The sequence below is a fragment of the Mus caroli genome, unplaced genomic scaffold (genome assembly GCF_978045245.1).
Source record: "Mus caroli unplaced genomic scaffold, Mus_caroli_1 scaffold_4, whole genome shotgun sequence".
In the NCBI taxonomy this organism is placed as follows: Eukaryota; Metazoa; Chordata; class Mammalia; order Rodentia; family Muridae; genus Mus; species Mus caroli.
The window spans coordinates 14,892,521-14,914,241 of NW_028227259.1; the positions used below are offsets into that span (position 1 = coordinate 14,892,521).

A 21,721-nucleotide genomic window follows, 5' to 3' on the forward strand; every position below is an offset into this window, starting at 1 on the left:
TATTTTATCCATATTAATATTCTACTTGTAGATAACAAGATTCAGTGTAATGGGTATTTATAGATACTTCAAAGGAGTAAAATTCCTAGACTCTTAAGATTTCAGTTCAATAGGAGGAAGGGGTTTGTACCCTATGGTCTGAGAAGTTAATGATCTTTTCCAAGTTTATGAAGTGCGGAATGAATTTTGATTGTTATTGCCAGGAGTAGTGCACACAGCAACCTCATAGGAGCTAAGAATTTGACTAAGCAAGATTCAGCATCCTTCATTATGGTCTACACTTGGCAATATGATTACTATGTCTCAGAGTAAATGAGACATAAAAATTATAATAAATGTAAAAGGTTCATTAAATGAAACTCAGGGCTTACTATCTAAGTAACTATGCTTTCAGTATAGAATCTATGCATTTGGCCTCTGATGAAGTCAGCATTTTTGTTTTATATTAGCTTGTGAATAGTTAAATGCATATATTGCTATGACTATTGAAACAATTAATTATCTGTGCTATGATTTTCATGCAGAGAGTACATGCTGAATTCTATATATCAGTAGCTATATATGTGAGAGAAATTAGCATGCAGTTGGAAAGGAGGTAGGCAAAATCAGCAAGAGGGGAAAGAAGCTCAGAGTTGAACACTGATGGATGCACCATGTCGGAATGACTTCCAAATGAGGCAGATTACATTGAGTTCCAAATGAGAACCAGAGCTCCCAGAGTGAAGAAGTCTACTGATGAAAGAATTACTCCTGTCTTCTGAAACCTTCTGACTGCAGGAACTGTGGACTATACCCAGGCCCCCTCCTGCCAAGTGTTATGATGGAGTTTACAAAGCATTTCATCTCACATTTGGGAACTGGAAATGTATTGGCAATGAGTAAACAGTTAATTCGGTGTGGTATGCTGCATTTGCTATCCCGATATGTGTGTTGGTACTCTGCCATGAAAATGTAAGAGAGCATTTCTTTCCTGATAAACTTTCATTATTATCTCTAAGCCTTAACATGACGAAGTTCTTTTTTTTAATTTTTATTTATCATTTTATTTGTCTGCATTTCTTTTTTTCCATTTATTTATTTTTTATTAGATACTTTCTTTATATACATTTCAAAATTTTATCCCGAAAGTTACCTATACCATCCCTTGCCCTGCTCCCCTACCCACCCACTCCCGCTTCTTGGCCCTGGCAAATTTTTTGTTTTTACATTTTTATCATATTGTTTTACATATTTTGATCATGTGTTTTTCCTCACCCAGGATGTCCCCACCTACCTACCCATCCAACTCTATTCTCTCTCTGTCTCTCTGTCTCTCTGTCTCCCTTTCTCTCTCAAAAAAGAAAGAAATTACACACACACACACACACACACACACACACACACACACATACACACACACACACTCACACACACACACACACTCACACACACATACACACACACACACTCACACACACACACATACACACACACATACACACACACACACACACACACACATATACAGAGGTGAGGGGAAGATATACCCAGTGACAGCATTGGAAAAAATCAATCTTCCTCTTTTGCCAGTAGTTATCAATTGCAAACAGCTTCTTGATTAGGTGTGGATCTGTGCCTCTGTCCCCCTTTCAATGCCATATCTCCATCTGGCTTGAACCAGTACAAGTCTTTTTATCTAATGAATATTCAGGGAGCCTCAGAATTGATAAATTTCATTACCTCAAAAATGTACTATATGACTACAGACTAAGGGTGTTAGGTTTTTAGTTTTACCGAAGCCTAAAAATAGAAATGCTTTGGGGAGGGGGAACTTTGTAGATTTATCTCCAGGGAAAGGCTGCAATAGTCATCCCTACTGATACCACCTGAGACATGGACTCCTGCCTCTCCTCTGTGCACAAGGAATCCCATTAATCACTCAACTAGAAAATGTCTTTGTAGCAAAGACCATCTGCACTGTATTCAACAGGATCTCCGCACTGCTATGAACATTCTTCTTGCTAATTTGAAATTCCACTTGTGAGAATAGAGTTTAAATCCTCAATATGCATCAGCCATCTCTCCTCTTCGATGCTCTGTGCCCTGGATGCAACCCACTCTCCCATGTCACCTTCACCTTCTCATAACCACCTCCAGGCCATTCCAGCTGTGCTACAAGTCTGTCCCCTCCCCTGTCCCTCCAAGTACCGAAGTCACTGCCTCGAATCATTAAATGACCTCAGAAAAATGGTCTCCAAAACCACTCAAGATGTGGAGAGGGGTAAGGCTTGTCTTTGTTCCCAGTGGATTAGAACCCTGTGTCAGTGTCTCATATTGATTTAAAGCTTTATTAATATTGACATCACTATTATTTTATATGTTAATACATTTGGTTTGCTATTACTCAGGAATGCTGCCTTGGTAGATATGGTGTAATACATTGTCATAAAATGTATCATGAAGCTGTAAGTACTTTCAGTTAGACATACAGGAAATATCAATGTGCATAATTTACAATATCAACTCATATACGTGTATAAAATAATCTAAATGAAATGTACACACTATATTTATAAAATCTACATTTATATTATACAATTTTCTAAGTACATTAGTAAGACTTAAAAATTAAAATTTACTTTTTAAAAACTGAGTTTATATGTGAGTTGACAAGCATATGGACAGGAGTATATTCGTAGGCTGGAAGACAACCATAGTATCATAGCCACCCTTCATGCTGTGTTCTTGAGACAGGTATTTTCACAAACCTAGAGATCAGAAAGAAGGTTGGCTGGATCCTAAGCTCCCAAGATTAACCTGCATTCCCAACTCCAGCTCTGGGATTTAAAACTCACTTCACCAAGTTTGGGTATTTTATATTCTAGAAATAGTAAGACATGTTTAGCCCAACGTGGTTTCATTTTAAATACCCCAAAGTATTTTTCTAGTTGCATGCTCTAGCTAAGACACCAAGTGGGAATATATCGTTCTGAGTTACCTCTTCTTTTCTTACGTCGCGTCCCTTCTGTACAAACCAGATGACTTTTGCTTGTAGTGACCGCGGGGTGCATTCCAACAGAGTACTGTTGCTCTCTATGCCGTAAGCCAGTCTCTCTTCAGTCCTATCCAACGCGTCTCCTACAACAGAAAGGTAATAGCATCAGCTTTGAGATTGGGATTTTATTGCTAATTTAAAAAACTCTATTCAGGTCATACAGCAATGTAAATAGCTCTTTCCTGGTTGCTAATTTCTAGGCAGTCGTTTAAGTCAGTCACTGAGAATACAGAAATTAAGAGGGCAAGTAGATGATGAAGTGGGTTAGAATGTGGCATCTGGGAACGTGGCTCTAAAATATGGAGCAGTAAGGACAGTGATAAAGTACATCAAAGGGAAACTCACAGGAAATCAGAGACAATGTTTCTTGACAAGGCAGGGAGGCATATCAGATGTTGAAACAAGGCAGCATCTGACTGCCTAGGATTTCACCCTCCAGTTCAAACCTGACCTCTAAACTTCCCAAGATTCCAGCCATACTTTCACTTGCTCATACTCCTAGAAGCTGGAATTCCTGCCCTGAATCCCAAGTCTGCTTGGATACAAAACAAAACAAAACAAAACAAAACAAAACAAAACAAAACAAAACAAAACACAAAAATCTGGCCTGCACATTCTCTGAGAAAAGCGCCGTTGGCTCCCAGCGATGGCATCCATGGTTCCTTGAGCCCAATAACATAAGACAGCTTGGCATCACCCATTGTGACATGACTCAAAAATCATTTTTCCTGTCTTGTTTAACTTTCTCATTTTTGCATAAATCTGAGGATAACTAATAAGAGTTCTAAAATTACTCTGCTGTAGCAGACGAGGAAACAGTTTTCATTTGTTCGAAAGGTGATAGGTTACATCACACATAGTAAAAGTACATGTGAGCTGGGTTGTGGTGGGACAGGCCTTTCATTCCAGCACTCATAGAAGCAGAGACAAGTGAAGTCTGAGTTCAAGACAAGCCTGGTCTACAGAGTGAGTTCCAGGACTGTCAATGCTATAAAGAGGTAAGTCCCAAAAGTCACTGCCATCAGTCACTGGCATGCTGCTTTCTGGTCCTAATGTTCTTCAATCTTGATCTGTAATATCAGATTGCTTTATCGGTGGTATCTGGAGCCAGTTTTGCTAGTTCTGTATAATACCATACACTGATTTAAATATACGGGAGAGAAACAGACACATGCAGTGACAGTATTTCAGGAAAATGATTCATTTAAAGAAATGTGTAGTCCATCTTTATAATACATTAGGTAAATCATAACAATTGATTTTTCTAAGAATTACCAACAAATTGCTGTCCAAAGCACTGTTGGGCAGCGTTGCCGTGCCGAACGTCCTGCCTGCGGAACCTCCTGGAAGAAAGAAAATTTAGGACATTCTGAGATTTCAATTTCCTGTGGTTCAAAATACAGCCAACCACATTGAAGATTCCAGCAAAATTCTGTTGTCAGAAAAAAAAAATGATCTATTACATAAAATTAGCATAAAGTCCAAGCTCTACACTTTTATTTCTGTGGAGTATTTCTGATGGTTAAAAGATCTATACAACACTTTTCTTTAAATGTTTACAAAAATTTGAATTCCAGACCCTCAAATAGTAATTTATTACATTTCTCATTGCATTGTCAAATATTTAATTCGACAAGCAACTTTTAGTTTGCGAAGGCATGACAATGAGTGTGAAGATAATTCCAATGGGATTATTTATTAAGTAGAAAGTGTAATAAATCCCTTACATAAAATGAAGCACAGGAGAGAAAAGACACTTGAATCCAACTATTTTAACTTATTAGGGTCTCCAGTGCTCATAGCTACTGTTCTTAAGTCCCTTCGCTGTTTGTAATACTGTCATAGTCAATGGAATACAAGTCAAGGCCTGAGAGTTTTCCTCATATGAGAAAGGCAAAAGCCGAAGATATTACCAACCAAATCTCAGGGTTATGCTCTCTAGATAGAAGAAGAGTGGTTTTATTTTGTTTAAAATTGATTGCCAATCAGAGAACATAACCAAAAGACCCAGAAATTTACAAAATTCAAGTTGGGACTTCCTCATGTATCATTGCATTGAGCTAGACCGAACGAAACCTTATAGTAATAAAAGTGAAGGTAGCAAGTTTCAGGGTTCTTTTTTCCTTATAGTTGTGTAGAGAACTAATCACAACTGATGCCAGTTGAGGTGTGACTTCAACTGTCAGTATTGCTTCCTCTCTTAGAGGACCATGGCTTTGCTCTGCTGCACAATGGGAGAGGGGATTGAAAAGCAAGGAAGGAAATAGTTTCCATATTGCAGAGATGATGTTTTATCGAGATGATTATACTAGCCATTTGAGGATAATAAAAACACTATTCTAGATCATTCTAGATAAGCTATTTGAATGGTATATAAATAATTCAAAAATTTGTTGAAACTAATTGGAAACATACGTTTATAGAAAGGTTGCATCTTCCTGAGAGCTTTCGTTTCCTATTATAGTACCCCAATATAATTGTCCTTTGTACCAGGTTCAAATCAAACCTGTTATGACCAAAGCAAGAATGTTTGAGCAAAGGAGTCTCGCATTCTTTAAGGCTGCATATTTTTCTTATATCCCTTACTTCTTAGAAACGTTTAAAGAGGACACTGGAAATAGACAAAAGGAGAGCCAGGAGGAGGAAAGGAGCCAGTTCCATAGATTGTAGTGTACTTTGGAAGGCCATGTGAGGAAGTGGCCTGATTGTGAAGTAGAGTATTGCCCCTATTGACTCATTTTCACTCTGTGAGCAGGAAAAAAATGTTTATGTAAATGAACAGTTTTCTCTTGCAGCTTCTCTTCGGGTCTGAGGCAGACATGATCCTATAAAAGCAAACTATTTTCTCTCCACGTGCTGGAACTTACCCAAAAGCTTTTCCTTTAGGAGGGAGTGATGGCTGAAAGGAATCTGACACAGTGAAGGATCTCTAGCACCATGACCTGAGTTAATTCGTGTATAAGCAAGGCTTCAGACTCTGCATATTATCCCTTATATATATCCCATGCTATCCTGTGTCTGACATTTTGTACAATTATCTGATGTTTTCTAAGTTACTCTTTTAACCTAGTTTCATAAATATTACCAACCATGTGGTTTCATACTTTTAAAAGATACACAGCAAATGAAGAAGTGCTAGCCCTGGAAATTGCTCAGTGAAAACCTAACATTGTTGTGGACAAGTCATGAGCAATTGGTGCAAGGTTTACAAACATTTTTTTTATGATTGCCAATGACAATGCATCAAAAATGGTCATATTTGTAAAATATGCTATGTAGCATGACTAAAGATAGACAATAAAGGAATTTAGAGAAACATCCAATGACCTTTGTTCATAGACATGCACACCTTGATTTTAAAAGTTTAAAGAGGATTTTAAATGATAAAGCTTTGGGGTTTTTTTGTTTTTGTTTTTGTTTTTTTGTTTTTTTTTTTGTTTTTTTGTTTTTTCAGGCTGTGAAGAAACCAAGGGCCATAGATAACTTCCCTCACCTCTTACCTCTTTTTTTTTTAATTTATTTTTTTATTAAGTATTTTCCTCGTTCACATTTTCAATGCTATCCCAAAAGTCCCCCATACCCACCCCCCCCAATCCCCTACCCACCCATTCCCCCTTTTTGGCCCTGGGGTTCCCCTGTTCTGGGGCATATAAAGTTTGTAAGTCCAATGGGCCTCTCTTTGCAGTGATGGCCGACTAGGCCATCTTTTGATACATATGCAGCTAGAGACAAGAGCTCCGGGGTACTGGTTAGTTCATATTGTTGTTCCACCTATAGGGTTACAGTTCCCTTTAGCTCCTTGGGTAATTTCTTTATCTCCTCCATTGGGGGCCGTGTGATCCATCCAATAGCTGACTGTGATCATCCACTTCTGTGTTTGCTAGGCCCCGGCAAGCTTTGTTAAGATACGTGTATTTACCTTAATTTATTCATTACACAGCATATACATATGTGGCAACATCTTATTATAGCTTGTATATCTCTGTATTTTGTTTCAGTACAATGTAAATTTAAGCAAAAAATTTAAAACCCACAAGTTTAAAGCAATCTCTTCAGAGGAGCCCTGGTCTTTCATTCTCTCCTGGTCTAGGACTGTAGTGGTATGGGTCAGGGACTGCCCTGGTCCATCTGAACACTTCATGCCTTTGCACAATTCATCTCCTTTAGCCAGAACCTGGAGGTTCTTTTGTAAGAGTGTGCTCAGCTTTATAGAGAATGCAATAAAACATACTGTACACTGCACTTGGTCAAGTACCCACAGTGCTCAGAGGTGAGGGTGAGCCACTACCAGAGCTGTTTGTGGTTCCACTCTCTGTGCACCTGATGTTATGGGTTCCTGTAACAAAGGTCATGGCATTGTTTCTTCATATGCCAAGCTTGCAGGACAGTGCACTTGCAGTAGGTCGACAAAGCACCCTCATTGTTTAAAGCACTATTGTAGCTGTATCCTTCAAGAATGGGTTTGAATACCTACATGCCTTTGTACAAAATGAAATGAGTCACCCACATACTTAGTACAGTTGATAAATTATTTTGCCCACACTTCTTTGGAAGTCTCACTTCATCTTTGGCTTATACTACCCTGTATTTAAATCCTTCTTAGAATGTTAATTTCCTGGAGTCAAATTTAAAAAAGTGTTGAATTGATGAAGGCTTTTATGTTTTTGTGTGTGAGGGGGAGAGAGGGAGGAAGGGGGGGAAGAGAATATGAGAGAAATTTTTGTGTGATTCTAAAAGGATAAATATACTGATTTGGAGTCAATTTGATTCAAAATATATTTGGAAAAATAGACCAAAATTAAATAGCAAAAGTAATTGAAATTCATACAAATTTCCTTTCTGAGAGACTTTTACATATTTCTCTGTGTTATTTATTCCTCATGAGAGATAAAGCAGCCTCCTTATTATATAAGATTTTTTTCTTATTTATTTTTTAATATGTATACAACCTCGTGTAGCTTGAGTGGAAAAATAACCTTCAAAGGGCTTTGTGAGCCTAAAATCCTGTTTAAATATAGCCTGAGTTTACTTTTCCTTGCAAATGGCAATGACTTCATAAAGCTATAGACATTAGAGTTCAGAGGTCTCTTGGTACCTTTCATTTGTGTTGAATTAAATCACACGTTTCATTAATTACACAGGTCATGCGATTGCCTAGGAGTTAAACTATTCACTTTCTAAATGAACAAATGAAGAGCAGCTGCTTGAGGGGCCATGGGAAACTGCAGGCTGTGTTTTTGGATTTATTTATTTATTTTCTTTTTAAGTCTCTGAATCCCTCACGTGTGGTGGCGTGCCATTTCTATGCTTTAAGTTTATTTTGCAGTGGAAAAGAATAAAAGAAGGGGGAGATTTAATGCAAAGTGAGATACAAAGGAAAACTCCAAATGGGACGACCATGTCTGGTCAGCGTACATTGTAATGCATCAACAGTATGTGAAGAAAAATTTCACGTATGAATGCTTACCTTTATGATTGCAATATAAGTAGGGTAGTTTATTGAGACTTAAAAAATGTAATTTTCATTGATTGGACACAAAAAAGGAAAAAAAAGATCAGAGCACACACACACATATATTTTTTTCCCTGAAAATGGAAACATTCAGAGGAGTGAGTGGCTTACCTCTTTGCATGTGCACCTGTTGGGTAGTACCTGGAGCAGGATATGCCATCCCAGGCACAGTATGGGTCTCGAGCCAGGCAGCAGTCAGCACAAGCACTGCCATACATGTCGCAGTGATGGAATCTGACTTGTGCCACAGCAGAGGCTGATCCAATATAAAGCTGTTGCTATAAGAAACAAGATTAGCAGAGATGAATTTATAGAGTTCCCTGAGATAGCCCCTCGGTTGTATAGTAATAATAGAAAATAGTGAGCAACCTTCTTTCCTTACATAAATCACGTCTTGACATTCTTAAACACTTTGGTTTTAACCAGCAAACAGAAAAGACTTAGACACGCAAGCAACTTACTCTCTTTGAAGAAATTTCCATAGAAATGATAGGGGCTGGATCCTAAAATAAAACAAAATGTTTTATCATTAGTAAATATAGAAATAGCTGCTTTAAAAGAAGTAAAAATATTTATGAGAGGTTCTATGCTTGCAGTTTGTATCTCTTGCTTTTGTACAACACTATGTAAATCCAACATGATTAAAACACACCCGTTAATTATTTTCTAATGGAGTGGAAACAATTGTGCATATAAGAAACAACTACAGATACACTCAGCTTATTCCTGGTCTCCGAAGTAAATAGTAACTGCTTTAGAATTAGAAAGGAAACGTTTTACTAAGCATTAAATTATAGAAGTATACTGTATTTGAGAATACTTGTTATGGCTAGTAAACTTTGTGGTTTTAATTACTTGAACTCAAGCCTGCATGGAGCATGTGTGTACTGGAATGACCATAGTAAATCACTGTACATTCTTTGACCAATATGAAGACCCTCATTTTCTTAGGGTAACAATAGAGAAAGGACAGTCCAAGGTATATAATGAGAGGCCTTCAGATTAGATTAACAATGCTGTTTAATGCCAAGCCATTTAATGAGCACAAGAAAATCTATGTTACTCCTACAAGCAGAGAAATGTCAGGCAGATGGAATTTACTCTGGAAATATTTATACTTTGAAGAACTAATTTTTAAAAGAAACTCCTTGATTGTTTTGTTAGTTTTAAAATTACTCTTCAAATGTATTTATTGAGTCCATGTCCTTGTGCCATGGTGTGTATGTGGAGGTGACAGGACTTCTTTCAGCAGTCTGGTCTTTTCTTCCACCATGGAGGTTCCTGGGGTCAAAGTCAGGACCTTAGTATTGGCAACAATCATCATGTGTGGCTGAGCTATCTCTCCCACCTTATCGGTTTTTGTCTTATTTTTGTTTTATTCATTTATTTATTTGTGTGTGTGTGTGTGTGTAAACTTTTTTGTACCTCCTGTGCACAGGAGGGCATTATTCATGTTTTCATCAAGGCAGCTATTCTCCTAAAGAGTTAGTATGGAAAAGATACACTGCTATGTATTGAAAATGAGAGCTATTGTCCCAAATGTGAAATCAAATCTTACATAGATGCCTACAGGGCAAAGTCATCAAGTGTATTTGGAGGAGTTGAGGTAGAAGGGAGGCTATTTCAGTGAGAAGCAAAAGGGAAATCCAGTCTGCATGACAGCAAAGACCAAAACGCCTCATGTTCCATTAACCAGTTCTTTTAAAGGAAATTCATTACAATCATATGTAGTTAGTCATCATCATTTGTAAATTCTGATATGTCAACCTACTGAATTCCATTGTAATCCTAATATTAAAACCTGAAGTCTGCGCTTTGCTTTTTCAGACAAACGCAGGAACACAGCAGTAAAAAAGCTGAGGTATGGAATATATACATTCCTAGCTGGATCAATACAGTGGCTCTTCAAATTCTTCAGTCTCTGGTCTAAGTAAGTGTTCATCTCATAGACTATTTAGTATAGGTTTTTAGTTTGTTTTATTTGTAACCTTTTTGGTAGTGTTTTGGTCCTCCAAGAACATTCTCCAAGCATGATACTGATATGCTATGAAGTGTTTCCAAAACTCAAAACAGCTGCGACATAATGCACAAGTGATATAATGTACAGTTACGTATGACTTAAACTTCACTCAACCATGACTTATAATGCTATTGATGCTGAACTCAGTACTATGTTGTCATTGATGTGGACTATGTTACTTTAAACAGAAACACACATCAAGCAAGACTGTGAATTGTTAAGATGAAACTACTGTGATCAGAAATTTATAAGACCCTTGTGGGCAGAAATATGAGTCAGGATTGATATATGGACGTAAATCTGGTATCTGTTTCATTAGTAGCATTTTATAGTATATATGTACTGGTTATAAGTTCATATACACAAATATATATTGTCAAAAATTTGTTTTATTCTTTCCATATAATTTCTATTTTGTGGTGGCTTTTTTATGTGCAATTAACATATTACAGTTAAATGTCACATGGCCCTCCTGCCACAATGTGCAGTCTTTGAAGTACTACTTGGCGACAGTGTTAATAGTAAATTTGTGCAAAATGTGAGTCCTCAGTAGTTGCTCTGGAATTTGCATGTGTGATAAGTGTGCCCTTAGGACAGTGGTTGGCTAGTGACAGACGTTTTTACATGAATATTGGCACTTTTGAACATTCTGACAATGAGAGAGAAACACTAGATTTTAAAGTATTCTTCACTTCAATTTTCTCTGCATTCAAAACGCTGTAGAGCAAACCTCCTGACACCGACACCGGTACCACAGCTTTCTCTTTGATTGTGCATGCCATGTGAATCTTAGTCTTATTACTGATTACATTACCTTGAATATTTGAAGTTCCTCTAGAATGACTTCCTCCATCCACTCTGTCTCTTGGTTGTAAATTGTGATTACTTTCAGCACAATTCCTGTGTCTGTGAAAAAGCAAGTTGAGCAATCAGTGTGGAAAGAGTTTTTGGAAGACTGTGGCCCAATGTGACAATATCAATGAGTTAAATATGACGTAGAAGATATTTCCTGAATGTTCTAAATGAGCTTTGGTAAATCAAATGAGAAAAATAGCTGTTGGGTTGTAGAATGTATGTTTTGCTTTCTAAGGCATTTAAAATAAAACACTTAAATTATTTTAATCACACTTCAGTCTTGCTTTTGGGTCTTTCTCCCACTTTTTTTTTAATGATCAGAAATCACCATGTGAGGACTATTAATCAGGTAATTTTAGGTTTCTTACAAAGGGCTGATTCTTATGATAATATTGAACTGCCAGAGCATATTGTTAACCTTATCAACAGTAATAAAATACAGCCTACACTGTGGGTCTATTAAATTTAGTTTAGTTTTCTTTGTTTAAATCTTTATTTTTTAAAAAGAAAAGGCAGTGGTCTGGAGAAGCATGAACAGCAGATCTTAGCAATGCATCATCTTCTAGGCCAGACAAAGTCTTGTTTGACACCTCACAGAGCAGAGCACCTAAGAATGTTTTATAAAGTCGTTGCTGTGACCAGTGCAGTGCTACAGAAAGAGAAGGGAAGTTTTAAAGCTAAGGCAACATACAGATTGTGTTCGTCAGATCTCAAGAATTTGCAAGTTTCTTCCCATAAATAAGACTTAATGTGACAGACATTAGTAGAAGGTATGAATTCATTTAGCCATCTCATCTGTATCAGTGTGCAAATGGGTCAGTGAGACAACACGCCATGTGACGATTAGTAAACATTTGTAGCAGAATTGTCCCCCAATTATTTTAAATATTAATACAAAAAGAAGCCTGTGATTGAACAGGGAAAAGGGAGGCAGAGCTAAGAGTTTGAGAGAGGGGGACAGGAGAAGAGGAGAGAGGAATACGAAGGAAGATGGACGAAGAGATAGCCAATCCAGATTCTGCATGGCTTTAAATAGCCACACATAGCTATGAATATCATAAAAGGGTAGAATAATTGGGATAACTTGTCTGATCTAGGTGGGCAGCTTATATAATTATCAAGTGGCTCTGAAATTATTGTTTGGGCATCTTGTGAATTGAGAATTTATTGATATATAAATCTGACTGATTAATTATAAGCTTCTAGAGTTTTGATTTACTGGGTTAAGGGGAATTGTGACCACTAGTGGCAGGAGGTTGATGGCTGAGAAGGTACAAGCAGCTCTGAGGCATACGAATCAAAGCTGAGAAGACCACTGACTGGGGTTAGCCTAGAGGCGGTGAGACCACCAGGGGCAGAGAGTAGCTTTGTGTAGCACCGGATGGGGCCATTTTTAAAAACCATTTCCCACAGCACATGTTATTTGAAGGTGAGTTGTAGTGCATCAATGCTTTCTTGGGACTTTACCTGTACCAATGAATAAGACATCATACTGGCCATCCTCCGCTTCCACCCGATCCACGGCAAGTTGCCTCAGGTTGTATTTTCCATCTGTTTTTACCAGTATTGGTTTTTTATGAACAGGTTTTATGGGCTGGTACATTAGAGGATGCATCCTTGCGAACCGGATGGCGTCGTCGGGGTAATCTTTAGTGGTCCCATACTTGCCTCCGTTCACTTTGCTGGCACACTGAAATGCACATGGGTTAATTCAATTTTTTTTTTTTTTGGTTTGGTTGTTTTTTTTCTCTTACATCCAAAAAGCAAACATGTGACTACAAACAAGAAGAATTACAGAAGCCAAACAGTCTCACACAATGAACAGTGCATGCAGTAGTGTTTAGGGACTCTACATCCTTTGTTGCTGAAATGGATTAGAAATGAATGAATGAATGAATGAATGAACTGACCATAATTGTATAAAATAGGTTTCTTATTACTGAAACTTTTGTGGTGATGTGGTGATGTTTGCATTCTAACTGCATAATTCTAGCATTGTGGTACAGAGTTATTTCAATTCCATCATCACTAATTAAGAAGACAGACCCTTTGTCTTGTGCTGATATAATAATCTGCATGATTTTGTATTATTTTATATGTATTTGAAACTGACAAAAGAAACTAGTTACTTGCGCTTACACGGTGCCCTGCTAGAACATACAATCCCATAGCATCATGAGGCGTACTGCTCAGATCACTCACACTGATCTTGGCTTCCTAACAACTGCTTCTAACTTTCACATGTGCTCCTCCAGAATCAGCATAGCATAAGAATATCTCGGGTTTATTCTGATTTAATGTATAAATGCAGTAGTTAAGTAACCAGGTTCCATAAAGGGGACATTTATAATGGTTTGTTTTTAAAAAATCAGCCCCTATGCTTGAATTTGGCATGAATGGTGCACTTGCTTGCACTTGCACAATGAGTTCTTGGAAACATTTTGGTCTACCTTGGAAGAAGTTCAACAACCAATCCCGTCCTCCAACCTTTTCTGAGGCCATGTGGTTTCACGAAGCATTTTCAGCTAAGCCACAGGACTGGGGCTCCCCATATACATTGCAATTCCAAGCAACAGAGCGAAATAAAATATACTTTATGTCTCACTGGAAGTAATCATTTTAAGTCAGTGAGGGTGATGATGGTGATAAAGCTTTACACTTGCTAATGGAGGTGAGGTTTGCTGTGATTTGGAGCGTTGGCGCTACAAAAATGGTTTCTCTATGAGTTTTTGGTAATCATGGAATCAGCGTCGGCACTCACTCTCACCAGCTGCTTGTTAAAATGAAGATATGACCTGCTTGACAAGCTAAATGCTTGCACACTGTGACTCACATAAAATACACAGTGGTAGACCCTTTTCCAATCTAGTTGCCTATGTGATCCATGATCTAAACCTACATCACCGTCTTCGTTATTGTGAGATTTAGACATGTCCTAGGAAAAAGTACACAAGTTGATATAAATACTTAGAGCTTTGGTAGGTAGTAAGGTTGCAGAGACAAAGGATGGAACAACTAAAGAGCAAGTCTGTCCTAGGGAATACAGAAGTGAACACAGATATCAAAATATTAAAACTGAAAAGGACTTTTCATTTTAACGTGATATGAGGTAATAATTATCCTCTCAAATCTCAAAGAAAACTATACTATCCCTATTATATTGAATATTTCCGTGCTTACCAGCACCCTAACAACTGAAAATTCAGTTGTTGCTATTGGACTGGAGTATCAGTGGGGACATACTTTATAATGCTGCTAAGATGTAGCCACTCAAGATTATGTCCCTTGCATTAAATACTTAGCATAAAATTCAACATGTATTCAGCAGCTCTTTACTGTTTGAACATTCTTATAGATATGAAATTCTTAATCACTTTAACTGTAAAGTAAGACAGAACACATGAAACAAAGTCTTCAAACATAACAACAGTATGTTAAATGATTACACTTACGGAACCAGGCCTTGGATAGGGGACTTTTCCTTCATATAGTGACCAGTGGTATTCAGGGCCCTCTTTATGAGCATATGGGCCGTTAAAGGCTTCCCGGATACTTGACATGTGATACACACATATAGCATGGCCTCTAAATATATTGCTGAAGAATAAAAATTAAGAATTCACTTGGTCAAGTACACACACACACACACACACACACACACTGTGTGTGTGTGTATTAGCATTAAGTCTTTTGAGTAAAAAGCGCTTATAGAATATTCTAGAAACATTAACTATTATAATATTTTAAGTAATGAGACCGAAAGACTTTATCACTCCTTCATTTCCCACTTACATTTAGTAAGTGGTGTGAATGACATTTTAACGATAAAATTGTGCAACTTCACTTTGTAATTGTTAAGTCCTATATTGTGTTTTTGAATTTATTTAAATTGTTTTCACTTTATTCTCTCTCTGTCTGACTATCTCTCTCTCTCTCTCTCTCTCTGTCTCTCTCTCATTCATACACACACACACACACACACACTTCTTTGGGAATGGCATGAGCTACAATGTGTATGCATTCAGATGACATTTTTCAAGAGTCAATTTTCTCCTTCAACCATATGTGCTCTAAAGATCAAACTCAGGATGTTAGGCTTGGACACAAGTTCTTGTCCTGATAAGCCATCTTTCCAGCTTCCCTTTGAATGTCTTTTTAGAGGTTAATAGAAATTTAAATTTGTCATTTAAAGGAAGTATTTCTAGTCGTTACATCTTGAACGTAAATAGAGTTCCCTTAATCACCATGCTGTTAATTGTACTAGATTTTCCTGTTAGCCTTTGACCTACTTTTCAGTACAGTGTTTTGTGATTTGTTCAGTTATGGAAAGATTATATCAAATTCAGATACTTGATATGTACGTGCAGGAGAGATCAATGATTTTTAAAATGGAAAGAAGTTCTACTTTTTCTATTCCTACAGAGGAACAAGATCAGTGTTTAATACAAGTCATTACAAGCATCTAGAATCACATTTAATGAAAAGTTAGTGCTGTATTACTTGAACAGAGAGCCATGATTTGAAAGTTCACCATTCTGCTGCCTCCATATTATGTGAATTAAGATAAACAATGTTTGTGAAGGAGCTTTAGTAAAAGCAAACTCTGTGCAAATATATTTCCTGCACCCTGGGCCAGCTGTAGAACAGCAGTCATGTTACTGTCTTAGGACATCAATTCGCACATTTTATAACACACCTTGAAGCAATTGGAAATGCCTGTGATACTGGCAAAAACTAGACAGTCTCAGCTGAAGTGGCAATAAACCTTTGATCACCATTCTACAAATATCAGCCTCCGTGGCAGGTACAGCTGGGAGCTTTTTTCCCCTCTCAGATTTATATATAAATTGAACAAAGTCGAAACCAAGGAAGGAAATCATGGCTTTGATTTCTCTGAATGATCCAATATGCTATCATTTTGGAGATTTGCTTTTAAACTGATCATTTTAACCAATGGAAATATACAGATCGTCTCATAGAATTTATCATTTAAAGAATTATCATGTGATTTAAAAATTATTTTCTGGCATCAGAAAAATGAAGTAAAAAGAACTGCCTGTGCATTGTGTTGACTACCAATATTTGTTAGCTTTTTAAATTTACATCAAAGTATAGTTATTAGAAAGAACTGTTTTCCATATTAGCCTATGGAAGAAAAGGTCTTGTTACAATGAAATACTTGTTCAAAGAGCTTTTCAATCTTTTCAATTCAAAGAGATCATTAAAAAACACCTGCTGAAAGCCTAAGCAAAAGCGTGGAAAGACCCCCAAGTAAGTACCAGGGATAGGCTCATATTGCAATCTATAGTTAATTCATTGGTGATTGAGCTCTACTGGAATACTGAGATTATTTTCGTCTTTATTCTTGGTGCTACCATTTTCCTTTAAAAATCATTCAAAAAGTTGTGTATATAACTTCCAACTGAAATCTATTCTAGGAGTATTTATTTCACATATGAGTATATGTGATACATTACTTTATAGTACTCTTCCATAGATATATGAAATTCAAAAATTCGAAGAAGAAACATATCTATAAGCTTTAAACTTGAGCACTGCATTTTCAGAAGAAGAGCAGATGATGAGGGTTTGTTCAGTATGAGTCTATAGAGGATGAAGACAACAAGCACAAGGGTGAGAGAACACTCCTGACTAAGGTCTCAGGGTCACATCTTGGACAAGGATAGCAAGTATTAGTGTTTTGGGATATTTGATCACACTGTGAACCTGAAATTGTGTCATTTACTGGAAAAACCCATTTCTAGTTGTGGTGTGGCTCAGCCTTAGTACACATCTTTAATCCCAAACAGTGAAGGAAAAGTTAATTTGTAGTTTGCACCCAAGTTTGAAAGTGATGTCTAATTGAGTGGCAAAGTGACAAATCAGAAGGATTTGCCAGAATAAGATATGCTCAACTCTATTGAGAACAGAAGCAAAGACAGGGTACTTAAGAGAGAGCAGTCCAGAGAGGGAGAAGGAGAGGGAGCAGTTAGTTATACAGATACTGCTTGCAGAGAGAAAACCAGCTAGTCACAGGGGAAGATAGGACAAACCAGAAAATGAGAAAGAGCCAGAAGATTAGAACAAATTGCCAAAGTTACTGCGATGCCAAGGAGAGTAATCCAGTGAGAAACTGAGAGAAGCCAGAGTGAATTAGTCATCTTGGAGAGGACTAACAACAGCTGACCAGAGACCAGAAGAACTATGAATGGAGACCTTACTCAACAGTAAGGCTGAAAACATTCTAGGCCAAGATAAGATTGTGTGGAGGCTGGAAGCTTCCAGAACTAGGCATAGGCTAGCGGAAGGACGCAGTAAGCCTCAGAGACAACAATTACATCAGGTGAATTAAAGTTACTTTTACATATCATAGCACTGACATAAACTGAAGTTGGACGGGAGAGTCATTTCCAACAGTAACAGTAAATAAAAAGATACAGTGCTAAGAACCTGCCACTGTCAATGCTGAGATCTGCCAAGGTATTATTTGCCACCGCCGGGTGTTGGTGGCGCACGCCTTTAATCCCAGCACTGGGGAGGCAGAGACAGGCGGATTTCTGAGTTCGAGGCCAGCCTGGTCTACAGAGTGAGTGCCAGGACAGCCAGGGCTACACAGAGAAACCCTATCTCGAAAAACCAAAAAAAAAAAAAAAAAAAAAGAGAGAAAAATCATAGATTAAAAAAAAAAAAAAAAACCCTCCCAAACTGAAGCTGAACAGTTACCAGAGCACTTTGAAAGCCTGCATAGATTGGAAATTTTCATCTGAGAAATAAGTAAAAGAATTACCCTAGACCTGACAGCGTACAAGTAATATCTCATAACGACCAATCAAAAGTGTCAAATGGCTGCCCATGAGTAATTAAAGGGATTGGGAGTGTGGTTGCATGAGGATGTCAGCATGTTACAAGCAAAACAATAAGGTCTAGATTTAGATTGCGGCTTTGAAGCTGAAAGACAGACAGCTGCAGTCGGGGGAAAGAAAGAGAAGCCAGACACTTAAAGCGTGCAGAGAGAGGATGGGAATGACAAGGGGGTCAGCAGTGTTTCTGAGTAATGTACACCATGAAAGGAACTTCGGTGTGACAAATCTTCTATTGTGTTTTATTGACTATAAATTTCTCACCTGGTAGTATTAAACAGTCCAAATATCACTGGATTCTTAGGATCTCTGGTCGGCAGTAAAAACACATCCTCTGAAAGAATGAAAAACCATTCCATCATTTTGGATTTTTAACCTTCGACTCATGCAAAGAAAATGTATTTATTTAAACAAATTAGTTCCTCCAGTAATTGTTACCTAGTTCGTCAAAGTATGTGTCGATTCCATTCATTCCCGGCACTGAGCAAACCAGCCGCGCTTTAAGGAAAGTGCTCCACTTGTTCACCAGGATTCTCTGTCCTCCCATGTCATTCTGTGAAAAACAAAATGGATAAACGAGGACTTCAAGGACATCTACCAAACAAGGTTTAATATGGCGAAATGGGCAGACGCTGTGGCTCTTTTTATTTACATAGGAAAATTGAGCACAATTCTCAGAAAGCACATACTGCCTTCTCACTTCTCCCTTGCGTTGTCTTATCAATGCAGTACTTTTTAAAACAAAGGTTGTTTAGGTTGAGTTTCACCGACTACATGTCTACATCGTATATGAGGGGGTGCTCCAGCCAAGAGAGGTCACTGGACCCCCAGACTTGGAGTCACACAGGTGGTAACGAACTGTTGGGCGTGGGTGCTAGGAAGTAAATTGAGGTCTTCCGCAAATGCATCAAGTACGCTTAACTGCTAAGCTATGTCTTCAGTCCCTCAGTGTAGTGCTTTCATTCAAACACTATCAATACTTTTTGAGACAGAAACCCTTTCTCAAAAAACCAACCAACCAAGCAAACAAACAAACAAAGATGTTATGTATTTCTAGTAGAAGACTATGTGGACCGTGGAAAGGTTGAGGGACGGGACACAAATATCATCAAAGCATGCCGTATGGAACTCTCAAAAGAACCAACGAAATGGTAAAACAATATAACAGAGGCCTGGCTATACAGAGGGAGGTGAGGGAGGTAAACTGAGGAAATAAAGCATAACGCCACGGTCGCGCCAGCTCACCACGCACAGCCGCCCCACTCGGGTGTAGATCGTGTGGGCGTTGTTCTCCGCCTCCAGCGCCTTCTCAGTAAAGAAAAAGTACATTTTGTTGTCATCTCGGTCTTCGTTATCAGGAATCATATATGAACCTACAAATTTTGGTTCTTCAGAAAAAAACAAACATAAACGGTTTAAAATTTTTACATGTAATGGTACAGTGACAATGTCATCCCCCATAAATTATTTATCAACTGATTGTCAAACTTTCATCCACTTGTGAGAAAATACAAACGTTCTTCAATTTTTTAGATGATTATTGAAACCTAGATAATCATTCTTGTTTTATGTGCAAATCAATAGACATTTAAAAATGCAATTTAAATAGAAACCGTAAGAGTCATGGTTTCAGAAAACATTATAGTGTATGTTGCAAACAAAATATATTCAGTGAAAAAAGCAGAAAGCGTTATTAAAACAATCTATGAATTTCTTCTCAATCTATATAAGGTAAATGGACATGTAAGCTCCATATTAAAAAATTAAAAGTAGTTTGTTATTTATTTTTAATTTATATATAGCTTATCAATAAGCCCCATGGAAGATCACTTATTTTTAAAGTGAGAAATTTAAGATTTTGTCTTTATAGTCTACAGAAACTGTGTAGGTGGCTTTGATTGATATGATCCTGATCTTTTAAATGATAATATATATGCGTGCTGAAACTCAATCATGGACTCGTGGAAATTATGAATATGCCCAATATAACCTGGTATCTTCACTCCTAGATACACCACTATGTGACAAAATATAAAATTCACATATATGTGAACGTAGATGTAACATTTATATGTTTATATAATGTGTAAGTTTACACGTAAGCTTATATATGTGTGTGCGTGTATGTATATGGATATATATTTTTTACATTTCTGGAATCTGGTTAGGGGGTGGCAAGTGATACTCCTGAAGTTTTATTTATCTCTAAAGTGCAGCATGATCCTATTAAAGCAGCAGGGGCGCCATCAGGGTAGCAGCAATGATGCCCATTAATGAGACAGGCAGAAGCTATTAAATGAGCCTCTACTTTTCATATACTCAGCTTGTTCGTTTCATTTAACTCTTGATATCTAAGCATTGTTATAAATAAACTTACTGCATAATTAGGGTATTTTATATATAAAGTGATAAACAACATATGTATTTTGGACTCGAGAATATGATAGCTATAAAGGCTATTTCGAGTTAACATTTTTATTATCAAAATCGCAGACTCAGTCATGGACCGTAAATTCGTTTTCCATTCTGTTTCTTCACTTCTACCTTTCAGTAGCCGCTCATCGTCATGCTCAGTGCGAATATGGCCTAACTTCCCCATGCTGCGGAAGATCGCTGAGTCTCTGCCCCAGTAGTCACTGTAGAGTCCCGCAAACAGCTCATTACCTGCAAAGGCGACCCAGAGGAAGACAAGTCAGTGTATGTCCCCCAATCTGAGGCTGGGTAGAAGCCACTGTCAGGTCAAACATGCCGGTTTAACACATATTCAACTTGAGGTTGTCAACAGTATCGCTCAGGGCAGGAATGAAACCACCACAGAGAGGTGCCTGCTTCTTCGCTGTGTATCCTGGGAGCCATTTCTTTCTGAACCGAAAACACAGCACTCAGTGTTAGGAGAAAAGCGCTGGGGGACACTGGTGAATGCTGACACCTATTTGGTGACGCTGTCTCCGCTATTCTTATTTTGGCTAACTTTTTCAACCTCGATACCAACTGTTTTATCGTGGTCGTTGTACACGGATGACGTGTGATTCAGTTAATTCGAGTGCTTCTTATACCAAATCTGAGGACTTTAATATGATTTTACAAGGATTTTAATACGATAAAAGTACAAAGTCTGTTGAAGCAGTATCTTCAATCATCCAATACGGTGAGTTTGTAGCTGAGTCAGAGGAGACTGGTAAAAAGAGCTCATGACTCATCTACAGTCAGCAGCACGACTGACTGACCTTAGCTGCAGCACGAGGAGCAGCAGCAGATTTGAAGCAAGGTCCTGGGATTATTCAAGTTTATGTGGGACCTTGAAAAATCACAATGTGTTTTCAGAGAAAGAAATGAAGACATTAACGGTAGTTTAGGAGGAGAGAACAAGATTCTTTTCTGACACCTGAGGGTATGGCTGGGCCGCAGAAATGCTATCATCACCTAGGAGGTAGGGGACT

General features: G+C 37.8%; 1 protein-coding gene across 1 annotated transcript in view; it reads right to left on the reverse strand.

Annotated features, from left to right (window-relative positions):
• Sema3e (semaphorin 3E) overlaps positions 1-21,721 on the reverse strand; it is a 220,667-nt gene that overhangs the window by 11,447 nt on the left and 187,499 nt on the right. Inside the window, exons 6-16 of the mRNA XM_021163140.2 lie at positions 20,826-20,945; positions 19,527-19,669; positions 18,720-18,834; positions 18,546-18,615; positions 14,874-15,018; positions 12,889-13,111; positions 11,381-11,472; positions 9,008-9,049; positions 8,658-8,824; positions 4,310-4,377; positions 2,978-3,117 (exon numbers count right to left, since the gene is read on the reverse strand). Of these exons, the coding sequence (XP_021018799.1) occupies positions 2,978-3,117; positions 4,310-4,377; positions 8,658-8,824; positions 9,008-9,049; positions 11,381-11,472; positions 12,889-13,111; positions 14,874-15,018; positions 18,546-18,615; positions 18,720-18,834; positions 19,527-19,669; positions 20,826-20,945 (1,325 nt within the window). The remainder of the gene's footprint in view (positions 1-2,977; positions 3,118-4,309; positions 4,378-8,657; positions 8,825-9,007; positions 9,050-11,380; positions 11,473-12,888; positions 13,112-14,873; positions 15,019-18,545; positions 18,616-18,719; positions 18,835-19,526; positions 19,670-20,825; positions 20,946-21,721) is intronic.